This window comes from Sinocyclocheilus anshuiensis, unplaced genomic scaffold (assembly GCF_001515605.1).
Source record: "Sinocyclocheilus anshuiensis isolate Anshui unplaced genomic scaffold, SAMN03320099.WGS_v1.1 scaffold1931, whole genome shotgun sequence".
Classification (NCBI taxonomy): Eukaryota; Metazoa; Chordata; class Actinopteri; order Cypriniformes; family Cyprinidae; genus Sinocyclocheilus; species Sinocyclocheilus anshuiensis.
This window is the reverse complement of record NW_015548329.1, coordinates 331527-353686: the sequence shown is the minus strand read 5'-3', so window position 1 is coordinate 353686 and position 22160 is coordinate 331527. Positions and strand designations below refer to the sequence as shown.

The window sequence follows — 22160 nt, the reverse complement described above, 5'->3', positions numbered from 1 at the left end:
CACTTAACATAACACCGTATTGAAGACACAAAGCACAATACATTCATTGAGGAAGGCATTAGATGGTTTTAAATCTTGCTGCAGTGGATTTTTATGCTTTGAGGATCTTACAGATTATCTGGCAGAACTGAAGCCGTAGCATAATTCTCCATTGTCTCTACTGATACTTTCTTTAGCTCTTAGAAGTGGGGAGGAGCGGCAAACAAATTGGAAGAAGATGGAGTTAATGGACAGAACAAAGGCTTGTGATGCTCTGATGAAATATAGATGAGGGCCTGTCAGAAAAAACATGAAAACATATCATGTGAAGAGTCCTTGGGTCTAACAGAAAGTCTTTCATACCCAAGATAAACTGATTGCTAATGAACTCACTTTTCCACACTTTGATCCCCATTTAGATTCACAATGCACCATGTTTTCAGAACGTCAAGTCAAGTCTTACCGTTTGATGCTCAGGATTTTTACTACCAGTAAAGTATTTGGTTTGTCTTGTATTCAAACTAATAGCATTTAGTCTGCCCATTCGAGGCATTTTTTTCAGTTGTACTTAAAGTTCATAGTGGTGCTGTGATATTTTCTACAAAACCTCCGTCAGCGTAGTGAATATGATAGGGTTATATGAGGTTTTGTCATGAATCTAAAATCCCACTCAGTTTCCTGGCATTCTGTGATAGTCTTCCTGTTCCCAAAACTGGGTCTGAACATGTTCTATTGACTAAGCAACCAGAGGCCAAATAGTTAGGATGCATATAGTGCCTTGGAATAGAATATGCAGTGGATCTATGGCATGTTAATAACCCAGTTTACTTGATGCAGATGACTAATTCAAATTTGTAGCTGGAAATTTATTTTTTCAGCACCATCTGTTTGATTTTTTTTTTTTTTTGTTGCAATTTTACACTTTTTTTTTTTTTAAATATATTGCTATATCATTAGAAGAAGAATTTATTGGCATTTGTATTTGAATGGCCGATTTGATTTTTTTCTCTCTTAAACTATTTCATAGAAATGTGCATAATCATTATCTCACTTTTTTGCTCTAGGAGTCAAAACTCGCCAAACTCACAATAAACCAGTATTGACAAAACCCCAGAATAACATATGAGCAGCTCACAGCATGAGCAGGATTTAATATATTGAATAAATTAGGCTTTTCCTGCATTTTTCCTTTGAATTATGTTGTCTGATTGAAATGCTATAAGACAAAATTTAACTCCGTGCTCGGTTGCTGCCGGGGTTCCTCTAAAATGTGTCTCAGTCTTTGACTGGTTTTAATTTGTACGCACCTTATGGCACACATGCTGCTGTTATCTCTAAACGTGGCAGAGTCTGCTTTTTCCTTGATGAAGCCCTTCAGGAAAAAGAGCATACTCTCCAACAATTACACTACTTGTTTAAAAAGGTAAATTAGCAGTGTTGGGCAAGTTACTAACAAAATGTAATACATTATATATTACTAGTTACTGTCTTTTGAAAGTAATTAGTTACATTACAATATTACTGTCTCTGAATTGTAATGCGTTACACTACTTTTGAGTTACTTTTGAGTTACTTTCACCAAAATATCCACAGAAGTAAATGCCAAAATGTAGTTTATTGCTGGCTGCTCATTCTACATCCAGTGGAGGGTAATGTGGTAGGTCTATATAGCATAAAATTATAAAATCATATTTAGATACCGGTATGTAGGTCTACATTAATGTTACGTTGTAGTTTAGGTTAAACACAGATAAGCACAAACCGCATTATTACATTCATAAATAACACCGGTAAATAAAGCAAAATGTTATAATATACAAACAATAAACACAATACCTAGCCTATAGGCTATTTTGAACGGTTTCAGAAGAAAACAAGAATGAAAAATATAAGTTAAACAAGCCAAAACGAATAGGCTAATTCAATGCAAAACTGAAAGCAAACGGCGTTCTGGTGCAGCCTACCTCTCTCATTCGGCATTAATCCATTAAATGTGTCTATATTTGCAATGTATTTGAATGCTAAACTATTATTTATTATGTAAACCAGGCTTACTTAATGCGCTTAAAAAACATGCTCATCACATGAGCAAATGTGTGTTTGGCCTGAGCTCAGAGTTAAAATATGTTGTTGTAACTTGCGTTACTGAGATTGTAACGAGTAATAATATTACCCAAATGTTATTAGTAATGCCTTATATTACAGCGTTACAGCAAAAAGTAATATACTACTGTAATATTATTACTTTTGTAATGCGTTACTCCCAACACTGTAAATTAGCAACATGGGTATCAGCATCAATCAACTATACATATGTTTGAGCAAAGATAAAATGATGTTAGGTAAAATTGAGTCTGGTTCAAGTGAATAAACGTGCATGCAGGAATCATTCCCTCAGTATTGACAGGGTCATCTACTCTTTAACTCACTTTTGATAAGAAAGTAAAGTAAACCCTGAAGGAGACATGTCTCAGCAAACAGTCCTTTACCACTGGAGTGTGGGTCCTTTTACAGTAATGAGTCATGAAAGCTTTCTCCATTTGCCAGTTATTTTCCCCCTGTGCTTACCCATGAGTAGAGCTTGATGTTTTCCTCTGGCCAAATGACAGTGGGGTTTGGAACATCATGTGCTTTTTGTGCTTAAAGCTAAATTGTGGCCCTCTAAATCTATCGCTGTGACAGTTCAACCCCAATCTGAGTTTACTTCACCCTTTGAGACTAGTTTTGCCTACCTCCATGTAATTACCATACCCAAGACTCCCCTAAGAACTGGAGTCAAGAGTACTTAAAAGTACACTTCGGGTCAGATTAGTCCACAAGTGAAATTTCTTCGAAAACAAGCCCACTGTTTGTTGCTGAGGAGTGTGGCTGTGGAATGTTTATTTATTTATAATTAAACAAATGAATTGTGATCACATCTGATGATTTCTTTGGGGTTAACAGTTTATCTCCAACATGATAAACACACAAGCATTTATAATATGTATTTGTGCAAATTTTATATTAAAGTGCTTGGCCTGACAATAATATAATGCTATTTTTTTAATTAAATATTACAGTTAAAACATTTGGAGGTTGGTATGATTTAAATGAATAAATCTCTTTTATTTATATATTTAGAGAAAATCAGTTTATAGCACCTGACTATTACAACACTTACAGACAGGAATGGATACAGACACATTTGCATATTTATTTGCATGCTGGTGTTATAGGAAACTGAGAAATTATGGATAGAATTGTTGCTGAAGAGGTTGAAGAGAAATATGTTTCTATTTGCACACTCTCCAGGTGCTGAAGCGGCAGCATTCTCAGTAAATCTTGAGATCCATCTGTCCCTTTCGATCTCTCTCTGTCTCATTTCATATTTACTCTCTTGAGGGGAGAAATAGGAGGACCAGGCTAATAAGATTCTCTCAGGCAATCTTTAAACACAAGGTGACAGACCATATTTTTGAACCACATTCATCTGTAGTCAGTCAGGTCTGTTTCATCCAGGTGAATGTGTCTTTTTTTTTTGAGAGTCTAAGAAAAGCAGACAGAAAATCTTTCACTTCTTCAAGAGGAAATGAGTGGCTTTCAATGCATATTATTCCAGTTCCACTCTCTGTCCTTCATTTCCACACTTTGCCTCTTTCCTTTGTGTTGAGGATGAAGTTCAATTACCCTCTTGTCAAACAACGTCATTTTCAGGTAAACTGAGCGGTGAATTGATTTGGCCCACTCTCTGAAAGCTGTGCCGCCAAACCCAAGTAATTGATGGGTTTGTGATTTGTGGCTCCAGAGTAATTATTTATTGGCCTCTCCATGAGATGGGCACTGCCATTCGCTTCTCACTCAGTCCCTGCTCCAGTGCTCATCTTTCTTTGGTAATTTTTTTAAATACTTTTTTTTCACAATTAATAGATTTTCTAGTCTGTCCCAGGATTGTAAACTTACAGTAAATAGACAAACCATAAGATATAAAAACGATATAAAAAAGACTAATAAGGTACTGATCTTTCACTTTGATTTATTACAGCCGTCTTATTCTCTTATAATACTCTGATTGCAGAATAATCTGATTGTTAAGAATAATAAACACATATTTAAATAATAATTTATTTCCTCCCCATTTATCTTTTTCAGAGCCGGAAACATGCAAACAAAGTTCGTCTGTATTATATGTTGCATCCAGTAGACGGGGGATGTCCAGCTAAGAAGCTCAGAACAGATGACGTGAGTATATCTCATCCTATTCTTTTTTTTTTTTCACAAATGACACCTCTATATTGAGTTCATAAATGACTTGCTCTGTAACATTCTTTGAAAAGATCAACGTGGTGATTGTTTTTTCTTTTAATGAGCTTTTCTAGCAATTGCTCTCCATAGCCAATCTTTTTCATAATAATATGCTTCATGAACCCCAACCGTTAAAAAGCACTTAATTTTATGCAAACAATTAATTTAATTGACTGAATTTGTGTAGGTATGATGCAAATTTCTTTTGAAATCATAGTAAATACATTTGAATTACAAATAAGAAACCTGCATCCATGGACAGTTTGGCAGTTATTAATGTATCACAATTCCTGTCATGGAGTGATATATGTAGTGTGATATTAGTGATTGCTATAGAATATCAGTGTGCAATCAAGCGTAGCGTTAGTTCTGGCAGGTCACATTAGTCAAGCTCGCATCAGCTGACTCTCAGCTGATCCCCATCAACCTATGGGAATACGACACCTATCTAAGCATTCATATATAAGGTCCCGCAGTAGTATCAGCAGTTTTCGCATTGCTCAATAGCTAATTAAATGGCTAATTCGGCAGGCAAAACCATTTCTACATTATTTTCATGAACTCCACAAGTTATGTGACTGACTCACGAACAAGTCAGATGGGAACTGCATCTCCAAGAAGGATATCAAGAGATCAAGCAGCCACTTCACAGCTGCTACGTTTCACTCTCTCAAACTCTTCACAAGCTAAGTCCCATTTAATGCTCTCAGGTTATGTGTAAAACTGCATCAAATGTCTGTGATTGTTAGTAAGTGTAAGTGCTCGCAACTCTACAGCTCCGCCCATGGCTCGCCTCCAGGAGCTTGGCTGTTTTCGGAGAGAATCGCAAGCTGTATCTTTCTTTTATAAATCTGATAAAACTGAAGACTCTTCGGCGATGTGAATGATGCAGTACTACAATTATAGGTATTCAAGATTAACATGAGATTGGCCAAAACTGTGTGTGTTATGTCCTCTTTAACCTAGTCAAGTCGACATTATTTTTATATAGACGTCACCTCAGACGTCACGTCCTCGGACCGTTGGCTGAACGTCTGATGCATACGGCACAGAAAAGTGGAAACACTTCAGGAGTTTCGAAGTCATCATCGGATTGGTTGAATTCTACAGGATTTCCGGGAGACGTGTGTGTCAAGTTCTTTAACGTTCCGCTGGAAACAAAGATACCATGATGCCAAACCCTTACGAAAGAAGAATGCCGTCGTGTTTACAACTGTGACGACGAGCGCTTATCAGGATCAACTAAACGCTGGATTCTCAAAGTATGTAAAATATCTAAGTTTGCGGCACAGATCCGCTGGAAACAAAGATGCCGTGACGCCAAACCCTTACAAAAGAAGAAAGCCGTCTTGTTTACAACTGTGACGACGAGCGCTTATCAGGATCAACTAAACGCTGTATTCTCAAAGTATGTAAAATATTTAAGTTTGCGGCACAGAATCTTTCAAATACGTCCGAGAGTTTTACACACAGTCTGTTATTGAGGCAACATTTCCACGCCCCGAAACGTGCCGCTGAATGAAATGAACTGTGATTGGTTGTCTGACATGTCGGTCAAATGGCCTCATGGGCGGGCTTGGCCAAAGAAAGCTGCCATGAATTCCAGACCTTCAGCTGTCAGTCTGAAGGTCTGGCTACACGAGACTAATTTTTATAGCACTACAGCACAGATTTAAGCAGCAGGAAATAACGACCATGGTGCAAACTGAATCATTTCTGCTGCAGCGCAGCTCCAAGAGAGTCATATTGGGAACATGCTTGTTCTTAAGCTGTCTAGTCGTATTGGAAATATGCTTGTCTTAAGCTACCTGGTCGTTATTGGGAACATGCTTGTTCTGAAAGCTGTAGTTGTATTGGCAACATGCTTGTTCTTAAGGTATAGCTGTATTGTTGGGAACATGCTTGTTCCAGAGCAATCCGGTCGTTATTCGGAACATGCTTGTTCTGAAAGCTGTAGTTGAATTGGAACATGTTTTTCTTAAGTCTATCTGGTGTTATTAAGAACATGTTGCTTAAGCTTTTAAGGTATTGGCAACATATTAATTAGGTCAACTGTTAAAGGCAACAGAATTGTTGCTACAGGTTATGCGGGTTTTGGCAACATATTTGATTGTTGGTTAAGGGCAACATGCTTGTTGCTTAAGGCTTTGAAATTTGCTATCAGTTGTGTTGGGGGATATCGGCATATGGTTTTGTTTTGGGGGGGTTATCGCTGCTCTCCCTGCTCTCATCCATGCTAGGCTGCATGGATGCGCAGGGAGTTCTTGCCCAGAACGGAACCATACCGCCAATCCAAACTGTATGCTAATTGTCAATCATCTTTGACGATAGTGGTCCTGACAGAAATCAAGCGTAGCGTTAGTTCTGGCAGGTCACGTTAGTCAAGCTCGCATCAGCTGACTCTCAGCTGATCCCCATCAACCTATGGGAATACGACACCTAAGCATTCATATATAAGGTCCTGCAGTAGTATCAGCAGTTTTCGCATTGCTCAATAGCTAATTACCCTCCTCCATCCCCAACTCCTCCTCTGTCAGTCAGGATTCAGCATTCTGATTCTCCTTTGAATCAGACTAATTCTAAAATGTGTACATAACATTATTGAACTTTAACGATATCTGCATACATTTATGTTGGTTCTGTTCTGTTTACCCTGGGGGGGTTATCGCTGCTCTCCCTGCTCTCATCCATGCTAGGCTGCATGGATGCGCAGGGAGTTCTTGCCCAGAACGGAACCATACCGCCAATCCAAACTGTATGCTAATTGTCAATCATCTTTGACGATAGTGGTCCTGACAGAACTATAGTTTCTGTATGACAGGATTTGTATTCTAGGTGGTATTTAGCAGAGATTTTTTATTTTGATCAAGCATTTTAAGCACTTGATTTGCATTTACAAATACATAGCTGGAGTACAATGCAATGAAAATGTGTTGTTCATTGCAGAAGATGCTAAAAAAAACAGCAAGACATGTCAAAAGACACCTGTCTGACACACAGAAACACCTCTTCATCATCTAAAGTAACTTTTATTGCGTGGATTTTTATTTGTTTATAGCTGGCATTATTTGATCGTGTTTATGAGTGAAATCATAACTAGTTCCCCTAAAATCAAGTGTATTGCAGACCCCTGGAAGAGCTCTGGCAACCCCAGGTTGGCAAACCTGCTTTACAGTATGTTTGTTAGCGCGGTGAATACTTAGTGACTGGTGCCCTATTTAAGGATGATTGTAGAGGTGAATCAAGGGTTGTAGTATGTCAGTCCAGCATTTCATCACAAGGAGATAGCAGCTTGATGTGTGTGAAATGTTTTGATCCATCTGGTTTTGTACTGCATTGTCACTTTGAGTTAATAGGTGATCTTGTGTGCATTCAAGCTTGGGTTTGAGAATGGAGCAGGTTTTAAATGAAGGCCAATTAAATTCAAGAAATAAATAAGAAAGTTCAAGAAAGTCTTAACTAATTTCTGAACTTCAGCCATCTTCTGAGATGAGTCTTGCTGAGATGATAGTCTGTCTGCTCTGCTTCTCTCAGTAGGATAAAGCAGGCTTCTGCTTTATGGCCGTGCTTGATGGGCTCTTCACACAACGAGAGGGGTTCACAAACATAAGGTTGTGTGAATGTTGCTGGGATCTGCCTTTTTGCGCTCTCGGCTGGGCAGAGAAAGTCTATGATGCCTGTGGTTTTTGCAGATGTTACATGTTCTTTAGACAGCTTCCAAACAGACCAACAAAGCTCTCACAGCAGGAGACCAAATGCACATCTAAATGTTTATGTGAGAGTCAGAGGATGCGAAATCATAGCCATCGGCTATGGGATATGGTTAGAATTAAATGATATTGAGCACCGTGTATGTTTTATTGATATTCTCTATGGTCACAGTAATTGTATACATCAGGGGTGCCCAAACTCGGTCCTGGAGGGCCGGTGTCCTGCAGAGTTTAGCTCCAACTTGCCTCAACACACCTGCCTTCAAGTTTCTAGTATGCCTATTAAGAGCTTGATTAGCTGGTTCAGGTGTGTTTAATTGAGGTTGGAGCTAAACTCTTCAGGACACCGGCCCTCCAGGACCGAGTTTGAGCACCCCTGATATAGAAGCTACTTATACGATTATTGTGTAGGGAACCGCCACCTTGAGTGGCCAGATTTCAAAAGACTATGTGCTGCTTCTGAGTTCTTCGACTGAACTTTAACACTTAGCTTGTATCACATCGATAGTAGCAATGAACAGACATTCAAATAGTCATCGATCGCTATGTGTCCACGTGTCATCTGTCAATAGGCTCTGCAGACAACGGATCACAAATCTCACGGTTCGGATCACATTACGGTTTTTGACCCACGGATCGGATCATTTTTCGGATCAGCAAGAAAAGAAAAATATTTAAATTTAACTTGCTTTCCATTTATTACTTAAAGCGAAGTACTTCTTTGATACCACAGCAAATACTACTAGATTAACTAAGAAAGTTTAAACATGATTAAAGAGACGAGAACAGCCAGTAAAAATAAGAACAAATACACAGATTACAAGCATAGATAAATACAACAGAATATGTTACAAATAAAATAAGGTTGGTAGTATTCAAATACAGAAATGTAATAATTAGGGAAAATAACACTGCATAGTGTTCACTGTATAAATTAAATATAGATTTTTATCACAGCTGTTTTGTTGTTTGATGATCATTAATGACAGCAGCAGTATTTATAGGCCACTGCCCCTTTAAGACCTGATGCACGGATCCGATATAATGAGATCCTGTTTTCATTCACTTGAGATATAACTGACTGCGTTTACCTGAATGATTATTAAGATGGGTATTTTGTCATAATTTTATGTGTATGTGTCTGTTCAGAGGATTCAGAAGAGGATTCAGTTCGGTGTTCGCGCTCCATCTGAAACGCGTGTGCGCGCTTCATGTGTGTGCGGCTGTGCGCGTAGATAACAGCGCGTGAGTAACGAATCGAGTTCCCTTTCGCTTTTTCTCTCTGGAATTGTTTAAAAATAGCTTGCTTGTGTAAATACGAACAAATGATAAACTTATACTCTATTATGGTTAAATTTTGCAATTAATCCGCAGCTCACATGCGTGCCGAACCGTGGGGCTTGGTCCGTACATATCAAGGATCAACTACGATCCGTTTAACCACTACTTTGTGCAAGTTGGACAGCAAATTTTAATGAGCCATTACCCACTGAAAGTGATGTTAATGAGGTAGAAATATGGACATGTCTTGTCAATGAGTATAGATCATAGGCCAAAACTGGCATTTTTTCAGAAAGGAGAGAGAGACCGTATGAAAATAAAAGTGGCTACATTTAAGAGACAAGTTAGGGCGCTTTCAGACCTGTAGGTTTTATGCTTTTTAACAAATGAAATTCCTATTTTGTAATAATCTTTCAAAATATATATGTATGTATGTATATACTGTGCTTCCGGAAAGTATTCACAGCGCTTCACTTTTTCCACATTTTGTTAAAGGGGTCATATGATGCTGCAAAAAAGAACATTATTTCGTGCATTTGGTGTAATGAAATGTGTTTATGCGGTTTAAGGTTAAAAAAACACATTATTTTCCACATACTGTACATTATTGTTTCTCCTCTATGCCCTGCCTTTCTGAAACGCGTCGATTTTTACAAAGCTCATCGGTCTGAAAAGCGAGGTGTGCTGTGATTGGCCAGCTATCCAGTGCGTTCCTCAAAATTCTACAAACAATACCCCATAATGACAACGTGAAAGAAGTTTGTTTGAAATCTTTGCAAATTGTACATAAGTATTCACAGCCTTTGCCATGACACTCAAATTGAGCTCAGGTGCATCCTGTATCCACTTTTTATTTTTTTATTTTTTTTTTGTAGGGAGGGGAGAGAGAGAACTGTTCATTTAAGCCTTTAGTTTGAATTAATTAAATTTGAATGTTTAGGGTCAGTTTTCCCACTTAAATATTGAGATAATCCTCTTACACTCTCTTATCACTTATCAGTTAATGTACTTCTGAAAATCAATATAAAATTAGTGCAAGATGTGGAATTTTGTGATTACCCTTTCTCTTTCTCTGTCATTAACCTATAAACGTGATAGAGAAAAACTAAGTCAGGAAGCGTTCAGTCAAAATCAGCACTTTTCACAGTAGGACCGAGGGAGTAGAGTGGAACTGAAAGCAATTATTTTTCCACTACATAGCTCTTTCTGATATTTATAGATCAATGAACTCTACATGGCTACTGTTGTGTGAATGCTGTTGTAATGTTTTTGGCTCCTCAGCAAGAAAATAAAACAACTGAAAGTTTTGTGCCAGCAATTTTACTTCATCAGAAAAACCTTAGACATTATAGATTACCCTATACATTATAATTACATTATACATTACCTTAGACATTTAGACAAAACCTTATTTTCTTGATTTCTTCAATTACAATGTTGTGTGAACATTTTTTTTCAAGCCATTCTTAAACACGCACACACACACACACATGCAAAAGCTACACTTTCAACAGTTTAAATGTTAAGGGGAATGTTGAAATGTTAATAATTAAAGGTAAGTAATTTTATTATGTTGTCAACTAGTCCAACTGTACCTGTCAGTCAGTGTTACACACATGTGCTGCTTGCATTTTCTTTAGATTAATTTTTCCCTCTCTGTTTCCCCAGAGCATAGGGTTGTGTAAGAGTAAACTGGCCATTGACCAATGGAGAAGTAAAATTCACCTGCATTAAAAGTCAGTAAGCAGCCAGTTTCTAACAAGCTGTCCTCTGCTCTCTCAACACCTAATAAAGTGGCAGCAGATCGTACACGAGATCACTGGTCACATCAATCTGCTTAACACAAATCAGCTGTCTGCGGCAGCTACTAATAGCTACATGGTCCCCTAAGGACACTTTAAAAATCGCTCCCCAAGTCTCCAGCACTGTAACTCAATGCAAGGGCTGTGGCGGAGGATACAATTAGCGGCCTGGGACAACTTCTGCACTGATCGAATAGCCCTTCGTATACTTACTCCTATTTAATTAGCGGTGATTAAATCAACCCCTGCTGGGGCTCGTGTTTCCAGGGGAGAGCAGGGCAGACGGAGAGCGTGTGGAGGACCAGAACGAAAGAAGATAGAAGAAAGTGAGCTGGAACTCGAGCCTGGATCCTCAACTTTTGTTCTAGTCTTTGTTTCACTCAGTTAATGCAGTTAATGACAGATCAATGACTGTGTGTGGAATGTCCAGACAGCCTGAGAGTGATACAGCAGTTTTCTCCTTATATTTACAGTTCAGTTTACGTTTCTTTCTTGGGTATCAGCAGAACTATTGGGATGTATGCACAGATAAAGCTTTGTTTAAACCTGCTCTGCTGCTGCCTTCATACATTTACACTTAAAGTCAAGATGTGCAGTCAATAGTTGAGTAATATCTTTGCTTATCAGTATTATTTTATTATTTATATATTATTGTATTTATTTATTTACATATACAGGGCTTAAAGTTCTCCGGCACCATGCCGGATCTCCGTCGTGCGGCGTTTGGCTGCGGGAAAAAAAAGATAGTCATCCTACATTTAAAAACAATTGTTGATATCACGTTCGAGTTTATGAGTTCGCCTACCAATGTATGAGAGGAACACAGCTTTCACTCTCAACCAAACTAACATTACTAGCCAATCAGACGTTTTTGCTCTTATAAACACTTGACGCGCATAATAGTATCCAATTGCAGAGTCGCAGCTGATGAATGGTTAAAAAACTTGTTGATATCACTTTCGAGTCCATGATTTCGCCTACCAATGGTATGAGAGGAGCACAGCTTTCACTCTCAACCAAACTAACATTACTAGCCAATCAGAATATTTTGCTCTTATAAATACGAGACGCGCATAATAGTGTCCAATTGCAGAGTCGCAGCCCTGATGAATAGAGAAGCGCGACACGTTGAAAAAGCTGCGAGGCGCAATGGTCAAAGATGTCCATCTAATGCATATTTATATAGGAAAACTAATTAAAAAGCAGCGGAGCTTTGTAAACAGCTCAGAGTAATCATGTCATCTCCATAAGAACGATATGATTGCCGGAACAAATTTACCGGGATTTTTGAAAAGGTTCTGAATCACACATGATCTCTTAATGGTAACTTACCAGTAAAGACTGTATGTGTAAAAGGGGCTAAACTCTTCCTCTGCATATGCAGTGAGTTTGGGTTGCTTAACGTTCATCTGAGAAAACTCACTTGATGCCAACACAGGAGAATACATCAACATATTTCTAAATATGCGATGTATGGTACGTCGCGATTTCAAAATAAGTTTCTGACTTTGCATGTGGCCAGATATTAAAATTAAATGGATTTAAACGTCGTTGAAATACATGAAGTAAACTTTCTTTGTATATTGCCTATTTTATATTCATTTCCTAGTATTTAATTTACCATTATTTATTTTGAACAAAACAATTTCAGAAATTTCATGTTTTAGATTGTAGGTCATCTAGTACCCTGTCAAGGACAAAGCTAACCAGCATTTACTTGGTTTTGATACTTTATTTGAGGCCAATTATTATTGCCTCATCGTTACTTTATATATAAATATAGTCATATTAAAGTTTGTTTTTCACTTAGTTCTATTTGTATTACTAAAAAAACATCAGATTACTCACCTGTCAAAATAATCAGTAGATTTCTTGATTAGCAAAATAATGTTTATTTTGCAGTATCTGTACGAACCCTGTTTAAGTTACCAGTTCTTGGACCATTTTAATGTTTTTACACTGGTTTTTACACTGGTATTTACACTGAACTGTAGTTTCCTGTAGTAAACTGTCTTTGTATATTTCCTATTTTATATTCATTTCATAGTATTTAATTTACCATTATTTATTTTGAACAAAACAATTTCAGAAAAGAAATGTCATGTTTTAGATTGTAGGTCATCTTGTACCCTGTCAAGGACAACGCTAACCAGCAAAACTTGATATCAAAAGCATCCTAAATGTTAAATGTGTTTTCACCATATTGTAGTGAGTAAACTTTCTTGGTATTGTGGTTTCAAATATCCCTCCATAATCTGTAGTCTGAGCCTGTCAAGGGCTAATGGCAATGGCAGATCCGTTACTAGTTAGTTTCAAGGAAAATCATTTTCAAATAATGTTCTTTTTTTTTGTTTGCCAAACAACCCTGTGAATGTGTCCGACCCCACAACTGTCACAGTACAGCATGAGAGCTTTCTTGTGATATATGACTTGACTTTTTTGTGAAAAATATATAAAATACACATTCTTCGTAAAAATTATTCGCAATGGTTAGGCGGAAATTCGTGTGTGGGACAAATACATTTCTAAGCTTAATTTTACTGCTTTATGAATATAAAAACCAGAAGGAATGGTATTCTCTGTAAAGAAGACACTCCAAGCTTTCAAATGAACCCATATATGGGCTGATACCATATAAGGAAGGCTATGTAAATGAAGCATAAACATTTTTAATGCGATTTTGGACCCGTATCCGGGTCCGCAGAGTTTATTAACAAAGGCTACTCAAACAACTTGAACATTTGCAGGTACGACTAGCATGCAAATCTTCATGTTAGCTAAAATTTAGTGTTTGTTAGTGATTTAAAATTCCATGGTGTGCATGACTGCAGTTGTGTGTAAGTTTTCTAGTGGAAAATGAGCTGTAAAATGTAGAAATTAACACGAGAGTCCCCACACCACGGATCAGTCAATGAAATAAAGAAAGATAATAGCATTTCACATACATTTCGACATTTAGGCTTATTTTAAAATAGACTAATATGTATATGGTGTACATTGTTTAATGTTGTGTATAAACTATATTTATTTTTACTACGTTAAAGAAACAAAAAAATAATAATAAAAATAAAACTGTAATACTTAGATGTCTGCATAGCCTTTTATATAAAAATATATATGGGCTGTAATGTCTAGATGGTGAAAAAAGACATGATTTTAAATAGTTTCAAATATAGTTTCAGTTTTTACTATAGTTTTTATTAGTTTTAAGCAGGTACGACTAGCATGCAAATCTTCATGTTAGCTAAAATTTAGTGTTTGTTAGTGATTTAAAATTCCATGGTGTGCATGACTGCAGTTGTGTGTAAGTTTTCTAGTGGAAAATGAGCTGTAAAATGTAGAAATTAACACGAGAGTCCCCACACCACGGATCAGTCAATGAAATAAAGAAAGATAATAGCATTTCACATACATTTCGACATTTAGGCTTATTTTAAAATAGACTAATATGTATATGGTGTACATTGTTTAATGTTGTGTATAAACTATATTTATTTTTACTACGTTAAAGAAACAAAAAAATAATAATAAAAATAAAACTGTAATACTTAGATGTCTGCATAGCCTTTTATATAAAAATATATATGGGCTGTAATGTCTAGATGGTGAAAAAAGACATGATTTTAAATAGTTTCAAATATAGTTTCAGTTTTTACTATAGTTTTTATTAGTTTTAATTTTAAAGTCATAGTTAAATAAAAGTACTTAGATATTGCTTTTTTAACTTTATTTACATATGTAACTTGAAGAAATCCAAAAGTAATCAGATTACATTACTTTTATATTGTGGTACTTGGATTACGGTACTGAATACTCTTTTAATGAAGTAATTTGATTTTTACTACGTTAAAGAAACAAAAAAATAATAATAAAAATAAAACTGTAATACTTAGATGTCTGCATAGCCTTTTATATAAAAATATATATGGGCTGTAATGTCTAGATGGTGAAAAAAGACATGATTTTAAATAGTTTCAAATATAGTTTCAGTTTTTACTATAGTTTTTATTAGTTTTAATTTTAAAGTCATAGTTAAATAAAAGTACTTAGATATTGCTTTTTTAACTTTATTTACATATGTAACTTGAAGAAATCCAAAAGTAATCAGATTACATTACTTTTATATTGTGGTACTTGGATTACGGTACTGAATAATCTTTTAATGAAGTAATTTGTAACTGTAACGGAATACATTTTAAAAGTAACCCTCCCAACCCTGTGTACCGCTGAGCTTACACATGACATGTGAATGAAAATGAAACCTGTCAATCAGTTTTCTTCTGTCATGGTATTTAAACTTTAGCCTTGTCAGAACCAGTACTGAGATGTTAAACTGTGGCGCTGTTGTGGGTGATGCAGATTTGAAACCATCTTCCAAAAAATTATAGCCTTAATATAGATATTGCATGTCTTTAAAAGCTAATATCTAATGTATCTTTCAAATATGGGGAAGTATCTGGGTTTTGAAGTATCTGTTGGAACCTAACTGATGAGATGTGAACTGACAGCACTGTGCTTGCCATGGTTGGCATAGCATCTTCACATGGAGACACAGATCAGACTAATGGTGCTTTTCCACTGCATGGCACGGTACGGCTCGGTACGGTTCACTTTTGGGGGGTTTTCCACTGGGTACAGTACCTGGTACCTGGTACTTTTTTTAGTACCACCTCGGTTGGGGTTCCAAGTGAACCGTACTGTTACCAAAACGTGACGTGTAAACTCTGCTGATCACGGATTGGCCGGAGAGAACCGTCACTACCTGCGTCACTGAACTTGCGACACAAACACAAAAGAACCGCTAGATTTAAATCCGCACAGCCAGCGAAGGATCGAACGCAACTGTTTTGAACGAGCGCACCTTTTTTTAACAACTAAAAAGTGGTTGTTTCGTTGTCTGTTGAGGAAGTACAGACGTTCCTCTCATTGATAGCAGAGGATTGGATCCAGCGAGAGCTTGATGGGGCGACGCGGAATGAAAAAGTTTTTCAGGAGTCGCGGCAGTATAGGCGGCACAACTAACGACATGTGAATAATCCCACCCACTCTAAAGTGGTACTGAACTGCAGTGGAAATGCAAACCGAGCCGAGCCGTACCGTGCCTTACTGAGCCGTACCGAGCAGAGTCGTACCACGCAGTGGAAAAGCGCCATAAGTCATGAGTTCTCTGACCTTTTTTCCTTTATCATTGTGTTCTGTCACAAAGAGGACACTTCCATTCTTGCTGGAGGAAATAAGTAGTAAACAATAAAAATATAAGTGAATAATCCATAAATTTATATAAATTTACATTTATAGTGAATGAATGTTGTATTATTGTTGGCTGTCCTTATGTTAGTTTTATGTTACCTGCCTAGGGACTGCAGATGAAAAGTAGTTATTGTTACTAATTCTGGCATATTTACATGGTGTATATTTATACAACAACGTTCTTGAATATGCATGGTCCCTATTAAATAAACCAATAAATAAAATAAAATAAAATAAATAAATGTACTCCAGTTAAAAGCACATTGTGCTAGTAACATTTGGTTTTGAGCATTCTGAAGCCATGAAGCAATAGCCACGCTGCACAGCCATACAACCATATATACTGTGTAAACAGAATTAATCCTCAAAAGGTTTTACACTAAAGCAATCTCTGCAAAGACCCAGAGCGCTTTCACCAGCAACTACTGCCTGCAAGCCTCAAAAGCATTGCTGAACTGAGATCTTTCATTGTTCACAAAAATGTACTCTGCTTTATGGAACACACACACAAAGAAAATCTGCCAAAATGACAGGTTGTGGAATGTGCCACTTTATGATGTAATAGTGTGGCTAAACACCGTCTCCACAAAAGAAGATCGTTTACAAACAAGGCACAATTCGACACAGGATTTTCAGAAAGATTGAAACTAAAAGACAATGCTGTGCTTACTATATTGGATCCGACAGTAATGTCGCACCACACAAGTGTGAGTAACTGCTTTTATTATGTGGTCACTGTTGCTTTGTCTGTTATTACAGATTGTTTGATATGTTCTGAGTATTCATGCGTTTTTAGTTCAGTTCTTTTCTTTTAGAAGAGAGAAAAGTAGGCGTAATGAACAAAAAAATAAAGACATTTCATCAGGTTTGTCACCTTAATTCTGTTTTTGGGATATTGGCGTTGGTTCATCCAAGGTAACAGTTGGGATATCAATCAGGTGTGTTGTAGAGGGCAGAATTCTAGTTATCATTTGATAATACAGTGCAGCTATGTTTTATTTATTCATGATCAGTAAACTGTAATATGTTGAAATAATATTACAATTTTAAGTGTTTTCTATTTTAATATATTTTAAAATGTAATTTATTTTTGAGATGGTAAAGCTGAATTTTTCAGCAGCCATTACTCCAGTCTTCAGGGTCACATGATCCTTCAGAAATCATTCTAATCTGATTTGGTGCTCAAGAAACAAATCATTATATTTATAAGCACAGTGTTTATTTGGAATAATAAACAAGAAATTTTTTATAAATTTAAAAATGCTAAATAACTTCAAAATAATATTTAATAACACTAATAATTTATTAACACTGTTAATTGTCATCTATATGCCTCAATTGTAGTATACATTATTACGCTAATATGCTTAATAGACTTAAAATTGGCATTTAAAATTAGATTTATTTTTAGTTTTTTTTTTTAGCACACAATATTGTATAGAACTTTTATATCTAATGTTCAGTAATTGCTGGCTTTTTGGTATAGGCGAGAAACCCTAAAAGTGAATTATATTGGATCTCCAGCCCAAGCATATACTGATGAATGTATCACCGGGAAAATAAACTGAAAAGGCTCCATAGTAGAGGTCTTCATGGGTCCTCTTGGATCCGAAAACCCAAAGTCCGACCCGAGCGGGTTTGGGCACAAAATTTCTACAAGTGCCTCGGACACGGGTCAGGTTCGGTATTAGCGACCTCGGGTCACAGGTAATTTAAAATAAATGTGCTTTTTCCAAATGGACTCGATAAGACCCGAATTCTTTTAAACTATCCCGGATGTGTACTTGTACATTCATGTTAAGTGAGGAACGCACATAGAAAAGGAGTGTACGTTTATAATCTTGCAATGAAATCATCTTATAGATATCTTATAAAAATCCACTCGCTTCATTATGCTGCGTGTTCATGCAGGGCAGAAGCCTTTCGCCGGAGATTAGGTTGCAGACAACGGCTATCGATTTAATTTTTATCAAACTATCACGTTTATTTTCCAAATCCACTGGTCACAACTGAAAGCCGAACTCATAAATAACTTGTATCCATCAAGTAGGCAATAATATAAAGTAACAATAAATTAAATAATTGGTAAATAAATCAAAGTAATGGAGAAGTGGACAAATCAGTCTGCAAGACGTCGGGATTTTTCTTTACTGACTGTGGGGCTGCAGACTGTGCACACTTCAATGCCGTTTATGTTTGGGTCCAGTCGGGTTCGAAAATAAATGCCATTGGGTCGGGTCGAACTCGGGTCTAATTTCATCGGGTCTGTCTCGGGTCGGGTTTTTATTTTTATTTTTTTCATTTTAATGCATGTTGGGTTCGGGTAAGAAGTGATTTGGGTCGATTCGGGTTGGGTACAGATTTTAGGACCCGAGAAGACCTCTACTCCCCAGATTTCACACCTTGTATTTGCAGTGCTGATCCTAGACTTCTGGGGGCCCTACGCAAAACTATGTTGTATGAGTGGTTATGAACGAATGAATGAAACGCATTTGTCCGTGTTTCGGGGGGGGGGGTTGAGTGTGGTATGAGTGGTTATGAACGAATGAATGAAACATTTACGTGTTTCACTCTGTCTCGAATCGCGCTTGTGGAAAGCGTTTGAGAACCAGTGTCTCTTCCGCGGCTCGGTACGCTTTCAACTCGTTTTTTTAGTCTTGAGCAAGACTGTACGACATTCACGTTACATGATTTGACTGATTTTTACGTAGAAAGGGTGACAGTGCACCGCATTAAAAGAAATGATTATTCATGTTTTCATAACCGCTGGCCAATTTAAAAAATTAAACTAAAATTAAATCATCTTTGAGAGCAAGGGGGCCCCCTGGTGTTTCGGGGGCCCAACGGAGCTTGCGTATTTTGCATATAGGGAGGATCGGCTCTGCGTATTTGATGTAAAATATGAAATAGGTCTTACAGCAGGCAGTGGGTGAACTCCTCAATTTCTGCCTGTGATATTTCAATCAAACTGGCCCCATTACTGGTAAATCACCTCCATTTGCATCCCACCAGGAACCACATAAGCAATCCCAAAGTAGCCGAGACATTTCTACCCCTCTCGCTCTCATTCTTCACTCTGTTACATTTGTAGCTCATTTACCCTCAAGCGCTGATGGGGGGTTTGACCTCCGGGGTTAGGAGGAAAAAAATCTGCTGCGAGAAATGTTGTGCTAAGCTCTTGATTTCCTCTTTCAACCCCATGCCCTTGCTCTGTCTGACATTCTGACCGTGATAAATGTGTCTGATGTGTTGCAGGGGAATGAGGAGGGAGATGTGGATAAAAACAAGTGCTGTACACTGTGTAACATGTCCTTTACTTCAGCGGTGGTAGCGCAGTCTCATTACCAAGGCAAGATCCATGCTAAGAGGCTCAAACTTCTGCTGGGGGAACAGCCTGCCATAACAGCTAAAGGTACGTGTTAGACACACAAACACAGACATGCACACACGAAGCACTAAAATGTTTCAAAAACTCCAGGAGGGTGTTGATATATGAGGAGATCTGTCGGAGATGACTGCGTGTGGCTGGAGGATCAGGGCAGGCGTTTGAAAGAGCCGGACACTCACAGTCTTGCACTGCACATCAGTGCTCACCGCCTACTTGCTTACAGGGGTAATTGACCTAAAAATAAGGCAGAAGAATGTGTACGTGTCTGTCTGTGACTTTGTAAAAGGAGCTTTACAGAAGCAGCCAAGTGAAAGCAGTGAGTTTGAGAATGCTGTTATCACACTGTCTGCATATTTGTATTCATGTCTGTGTTCATTCTTGCATTAGGTTTCTATGATGCAGTGCTTTGCTGTGCATTTTAGGTTTCTGACCTGTTTACAGCACAATAGCGACCTGCCAAAAATGAGCAGGAAACACTCAGGGATCTGTGGGCTCTCATAAATCCTCTGCCTGTAGGAGGATGAAAAAAGGATATACAGTGTGTACAGTAGAGAGAGGCTTCGTGTGTCATTTCGATTTCAGCCAATGGAGAGAGAGACTACACTGGCTCTCAGTTCCATTCAGCATCCATTAGTCACCAGCTTTTCTACTGGCTGTGCCTCCAAATGACCAATGTGTTTATTAATTACACTCTTCACTGGACAGCTGTGCCACATATGGCATAGTTAGGAGGCCCACCACATCACATCCAGTGTTTAGGATCAATTACACAATTCTAACGCTTGAGATGGAGCCACAGTCTGTCCACTATCTGTGTCAAACTGATGTAATCTAATGTGCATACAAGGCAGACTAGTGGATGAAAACCACTGTTTATTCTGTGAGATGTATTATTATTGTTATTGTTATTGTTATTATTATTATTATTATTATATAGAGGTACTTTTATAATTAAATTTATTTTATTATTATTATTATAATAAAAATAATAAAATAAAAATACATCTAAATAAAGTAATAATAAATTATTTTTATTATTATTATTATTATTATAACATATCTAAATAAAATAAATAGTACATTTATTATTATTGTTATTATTATAATTTTTTGTATAATCATTTTTGTTTTAATATTACCCTTTATCACCCTGAATAGGCTTATTTTTTATCATAACCATCTGATTGCACAATTATCCATTACTTATCAACCTTATGGTGCATATTATTGTTTGGTCTTGTGTGTTGCCATGTTAATTAAAAATTAATAGGTTCATTCTTTTCACAGTCTGGTTTTAAATGCAAGGCTATGTAGCATATCTGGCTTAAAATATATTACCACCGTAGTCTTGTTTTTTTCTTTGCTCTCTCTCTCTCTGCTTGTTCCTCCCATGTTTCCTGTCACTGACTGATGCCACCATTAGCTGTGCCATCTGCATCTGATGGCTAGAGACAGACGAGGCTTGTGTCCCACTCCGAGTGGATTGAGGCAGACCATCAATCCCTCTGACATGTGGCATACTGAGACAGACTAGCTAAGGCCCAGCTTAACTGAGCAGAGAGGAGTTCTCTTGAAACTCAGTAAGCTTTTCAGTGCCCTGGCAATCTGGGGACAAACTGTAAACATGTTGCAGTGTCGCTTAAAAAAAAAAAGTGCTGGTGTCTCTAAAAGTGTTTTTAGAGAAGCATTTTAGAGAGAAAGATTATCTATTAAGTGATATTTGAATGTATAGTTTATTATTGAAGTTCAGAACTGGAATGTTGACGTGATCTCAAAGTCTGTTCCAGGTCATTTACAAATAATGATGTCTAAGAGTTTGAGATCAAGAAATCTTTTAAAAATCTAGTTCGAAACACAAATGCCGAATTCTTATAAATGTAATCTTTGTATTCGTGTTGGTTTAATTTGATTTTATAATGAATTCTTATCACAAAGTTTTCTTGGGATTACTGTTTGATCTGAACTAACCTTGCCTTTTTATAAAAATGCCAAAATCTAGGTTGGCTTTTTATAAAAATCATATAACAGTCACATTGTGACTTTAAAGGGGTCATATGATGCGATTTCAATTTGTCCTTTCTCTTTGGAGTGTTACAAGCTCTTGGTGCATAAAGAAGATCTGTAAAGTTGCAAAGACTAAAGTCTCAAATCCAAAGAGATATTCTTTATAAAAGTTAAGACTTGTCCACGCCCTCCTAAAATGGCTCGTTTAAACACGCCCCCACATATCTACGTCACTGTGTGGGAAGATTTGCATTACACCGCCCAAATGGTCACGCAAAGAAAGAAGGCGTAACTTTTATTCTCACTGTAGTATTGTTGTTGCCGCCGGCGCCATGTTGTGGAGATGCTCTGTGTTTAGTTGTGAAAGCGAAACTACTTTGTTTGGCCTTCCAAAAGAGGATGATATCCGCTTCGTCATGCCTAGAGCTGATCCGTGCTGGTCGCTGAGGAAATACAACAACTTTG

General features: G+C 37.2%; 1 protein-coding gene across 2 annotated transcripts in view; it reads left to right on the top strand.

Moving 5' to 3' along the window:
* The window catches only part of zmat4a (zinc finger, matrin-type 4a), an 86965-nt gene that overhangs the window by 26924 nt on the left and 37881 nt on the right, over positions 1 to 22160 (top strand). For both annotated transcript variants that reach the window (XM_016444384.1, XM_016444382.1), the window contains exons 3-4: positions 4108 to 4197; positions 19559 to 19715. In XM_016444384.1, coding sequence (XP_016299870.1) covers positions 4108 to 4197; positions 19559 to 19715 — 247 coding nt within the window. The remainder of the gene's footprint in view (positions 1 to 4107; positions 4198 to 19558; positions 19716 to 22160) is intronic.